Below are 1,009 nucleotides of genomic sequence, written 5' to 3'. Positions count from 1 at the left end.
CCGGGGAGCATCTGCTCATCCCCGGGTGGCGCAAAGTGAGGGTGTGATCACTTCGGAATGGCACCGCGCCCCGGGCCAACGGAGGACCACATCGGGCCGAGGGGAAAGGGCCGGGGCGGGTGGCCGCAGAGGTGCGGCCAGCTGGATTCGGGGACAAAACGGGAGCGAAGGCGAGCGAAGGGCAGGGATGCCAGCGCAGCCCATTGCGAGACACTAAGCGCGCACGTGTGGCAGAAGCGTCCCGAGACAGGGGACCACCAGGACATCAGCGGGACTCAAAAGCAAGAAAGGCAGCCGAAAGGGAGCCAAGGAAGAGGAAACGATTGCAGAAGTGGACGCCGCTGGAGAAGCCGATCAGATGCCGGCAGACGGCGGAAGGCTCAGCAGTGCCACTGATGTCATGGGGATGGCTGGAGGGGAGGAAGGGAGCGTCGAGAGGCAGGGACGGCGCGAGACCCCCACGGGCCATCTGCCAAGGTAGAACGGACACCGGTACCTGTGCTGTCGGCCACGTTGCCCACGGAAGACGCCATCTGGAGCTTCTTGAGGGAGGGCGAGAAGGGGGTGATTGGGTCCCGCTGCCGCCACTACTGGCAAGAGTGTTTCTGGAGGTAGCAGTGAAAAGGCAGCAGCCGTACCAGTGCTTTGGCACGTTCCAGTGGCGACAGCAGTTACAGGCTTCGAGTCTTAGGAACTCTGGTTAGCCAGATACCTCTCACGGTCTTGAAATGGCGGCGGCGGCTCCTCGGCCGAAACAACACGAGCCGGAACTACTTTCTGTTACAATCGAGTACCAGCGCGGAAGGAGCGCGGAAGAGACGCCACCGCAAAATGACTCTAATTAAAGTCGCCAGCTTTGAGTAACCTTCCGCGCGGGGCCCATTGCGACAAACATGATCGTGGTGAGAGCGCATGCGACTCACCCTGTCAACCCGACTCGCGGTCAGGGCACTGTCTGGGGTGACAGTGTCTAACTTTTTTGCCACTGAGGCGGAAGGTGGGAAAGGAA

General features: G+C 61.4%; 1 protein-coding gene across 2 annotated transcripts in view; it reads right to left on the bottom strand.

The window, feature by feature from the left end:
* OGT (O-linked N-acetylglucosamine (GlcNAc) transferase) overlaps positions 1–780 on the bottom strand; it is a 39,438-nt gene extending 38,658 nt beyond the window's left edge. The window contains exon 1 of one of the 2 annotated variants that reach the window (XM_006908543.3): positions 497–780. In XM_006908543.3, the coding sequence (XP_006908605.1) occupies positions 497–533 (37 nt within the window). In that variant the 5' untranslated portion in view covers positions 534–780. The remainder of the gene's footprint in view (positions 1–496) is intronic. The other variant, XM_006908544.3, reaches the window with a different exon arrangement.
* Positions 781–1,009: the final 229 nt, after the last annotated feature.

Source organism: Pteropus alecto, unplaced genomic scaffold (assembly GCF_000325575.1).
Source record: "Pteropus alecto unplaced genomic scaffold, ASM32557v1 scaffold312, whole genome shotgun sequence".
Classification (NCBI taxonomy): domain Eukaryota; kingdom Metazoa; phylum Chordata; class Mammalia; order Chiroptera; family Pteropodidae; genus Pteropus; species Pteropus alecto.
This window is presented reverse-complemented; position numbering and strand designations above follow the sequence as displayed.